Genomic DNA, 3,141 nt, shown 5'->3' with positions numbered 1-3,141 from the left:
GTTGGGTTTTTTTTAATCATAATACCAGGTTAAGACACTTTGGAAGGTATTTTATCTTGCCTTTCCTTGACTGACCTTGTAAGCTCTTTAAATATAAAATACAGTTTGTCTTAAAATACTCAACACTGTACTTTTAATTGAATTAATATTTTGCCTATAGAATGGTGTTTTCCTTCAAATGGTATACAAGTCTTATTCGTCCAATTTCTTTTCCCATATCTCTAATTCCTATGTGGACCTTTACAATTTGAAATTAATTACATGACCTTGAAAATGCATGATGTTTTAAGCTTCCGTGTTTTTTCACATTATTCTCTCAGATATACCCTTGTGGCCACTTTACTGCCATAATTAACCTAAAATTTCAAATTTATCCTTCAAATCCCAACTTAGATATCACCTGCTTTGCTTTTTCTAGACAGCCTTTTAATATATTGCTCTTTGATATCTTCTCCTAAGACATTGCTTCTAAGGTGAGAGCATGGACTCTAGAGCCAACCTCTTTGACCTTAAATCCTAGATCTACCACTCACTAGTTACATGATCTTGGAAAGCTAATTTATCTCTCTGAACCTCATAAGTCATCTATAAAATGAGGATAACGATAGTACCACCCTCATGGGGTTGTTATGAAAATTAAACAAATATATGTGTGTGTGTGCACATATTCATGTATAAAAACAGATATATAGCTTACAACAGTACCTAGAATATACTGTTACAATAACAGTAGCAAACATTAAAGATATTTCCTATTAAAGTACTCAAGTACTATATAATTTTTTGAACACAAGGTGAGATTTTAGTTAACTTTTCTGTAAAACAAGCAAAATTTCCCCACTTCTATTTTCATAAAAAGATCTAATGATTAACTCTACTTATAATAATTTCTTTAAAGACTTAATCATTTTTGTCACATAGTATAAAATCTGTGGATTAAGATGCAGGTTGATTTCAGATATATTAAGGAGATAAGTAAAAGTTTTTAAGAAGTGCTCTGCAACTATAATATGGAATTATTAACTTCAAATATTAATCACTAATACTTTTAAAGAAATAAACTTAATATTTTAGTTTAGAATGATTTATGGAATTATAAAGTAGTCCTGATATTCTATTTCTACATTATTAATTTCCTTACATATATGTTCAAATTACTTCAAGAAAGAAACCAAATATGTATAAAGTTTTAAAATATAAAAACAAAAGTTACCAGAAATCTCTAAATAATAATACATGTATTTTTAAACGATACTATAAACTTTGCAACGTCAGATAGACTACACACATAAAACTCTCATACCTCATCATCTGAGTAGTTGTAGGCAGACGTCACAGCTCCCCACATCTTAGTGGCTACTGTTGCTGCTTGTTTCACACCAGATTTTAGGACATCCATCTTGGGCCCTGACAGTATACTCTCCAGCTTTAGCCCTGACAAAGAATTTACTACAGAACCCAGTGAGCCATGTGGTGAAGAACGCACTAGCGCTGACAAAGAAGTGGAACGTTCTTTATGAGTTCGAGAGGGAGTCTGCGGCTTGAAACGCCCAGTAAAAGTTTTAGACTTGGACATGGCAGGGGAGCTCTTTTCACTTTCAGGATTTTCCTGTGCTGGCAGACCAGGCTCTAAAGGTAGGCTTGACCTCCTCTCTAAAGGGTGAATAAGCAGAGTGGTAGTGCCAGACTCTCTGTTTCCCTCTCTGTGTAATTCCATACTGGAAGATTTACTACCCAGGGGACTTTTTAGGTTCATATAGCTTTCGATTTCATCAGCCAGATTACGTGCAATAACTGGAGAAAACACCTTATCTTCAGAATCAGGAGTTTTTTCTCCTGTACATTCAGTGGCTAAAAGCGACAAAGGATCTAGTCCAGTTTCAACATCTTCCCTCTCAACAGCTTTAGCAACACCATATAAACTACTTCTCTTATTCATCAGATCTTTGGATCCTGTTTTTAAGTCTCTTGGCTGCTTACTGTTACTATCACTTTGTAGACTATCATATGTATTTTCTGACACTGTTATTTTAGCTACATCATCATCAACCACAGGCTCTAGAAACTCCTGGCTTTCCTCAAGCATCTCTAGCACCGGAGATGATCTGTGCTCAGGATCCCAAGTGCTTTCAGACACACGATTCCTACTGTCGGATAGGTGACAGCTAACATTCTCAAAGCTATGGGTTCTTGTGACATGAAGTGGAGAGGTCTTAGGACACGTCAATGCTGCTGTGAGAATCCTGGCGTCTGCTCCCATCATGACGGCCATTTCACTTGAATTCAAATCCAAACTGCTCTTCTTAAGCAACATTCCTGCTCGACTTTCAGAACTAAAACTGCAACTCCTCTCTGAAAAATGCTTTTGTCTTTTTTCTCCTCTATCACCATTCTTCTTGAGATTAGGAACTTCTCCAAAAACTGCATCTTCAACTGGATCTTCAGTAGAAAATAGCACATTTGATGTACTACCTAAACGAGACAGTAAAATATTAACAGTGAATCTCTATTTTCCAATGTAACTTTTTTTTAAAAAATAGATATGGGATCTTGTTATGTTGCCCTGGCAGGCCTCAAACTCCAGGGCACATATGATCCTCTTGTCTCAGACTCTCAAGGAGGTGGGACTGTAGGCACATGCCATTATCCCTGGCTTCAATGTAACTTTTATTAAAACATTTACTGTTTTCCTTACTGTGAAAGTGACATATAATCAGAGTAAAAAATTCAGAACATTTAGAAGGTATAAAGAAGATAAAAGGTATATATAGAAAAAAGTACCCCCAAAAAGCTACTCAAGTCTGTATACCAGACATAACATTTTTTTTATTATTTTTTTATTCTAATTGCAGATGAGGTAAAGAGATAACATTTTAATATATAACTTGCCTTTCATCTTCTATACATATATATATACACCCATAAAAAAAGAGTTCATGCTCAGCCATAGTTCTGACTTAAAAAAAAAAAAGTTCATGTAATATATGCTGGATATATCTATATAGTTTGCTAAAATACATTACATTTATCAAAAAACATAGGTCTATTCTTATTTCTTACATTTTAAGAGTCTTACATTCAATTTAAGAAATACATTGAGGTTAAAAGCAGACTTTAGGCCGGGCGCGGTGGCTCACGCTT

General features: G+C 34.7%; 1 protein-coding gene across 1 annotated transcript in view; it reads right to left on the bottom strand.

Annotated features, from left to right (window-relative positions):
* Nucleotides 1-3,141, bottom strand: part of DENND4C (DENN/MADD domain containing 4C) — a 103,242-nt gene that overhangs the window by 20,317 nt on the left and 79,784 nt on the right. Inside the window, exon 22 of the mRNA XM_012665047.1 lies at nt 1,304-2,472. Coding sequence (XP_012520501.1) covers nt 1,304-2,472 — 1,169 coding nt within the window. The remainder of the gene's footprint in view (nt 1-1,303; nt 2,473-3,141) is intronic.

Source organism: Propithecus coquereli, unplaced genomic scaffold (genome assembly GCF_000956105.1).
Source record: "Propithecus coquereli isolate 6110/MARCELLA unplaced genomic scaffold, Pcoq_1.0 Scaffold95, whole genome shotgun sequence".
Classification (NCBI taxonomy): Eukaryota; Metazoa; Chordata; class Mammalia; order Primates; family Indriidae; genus Propithecus; species Propithecus coquereli.
The sequence above is the reverse complement of the archived record's forward strand: the minus strand, read 5'-3'. Positions and strand labels throughout refer to the sequence as shown.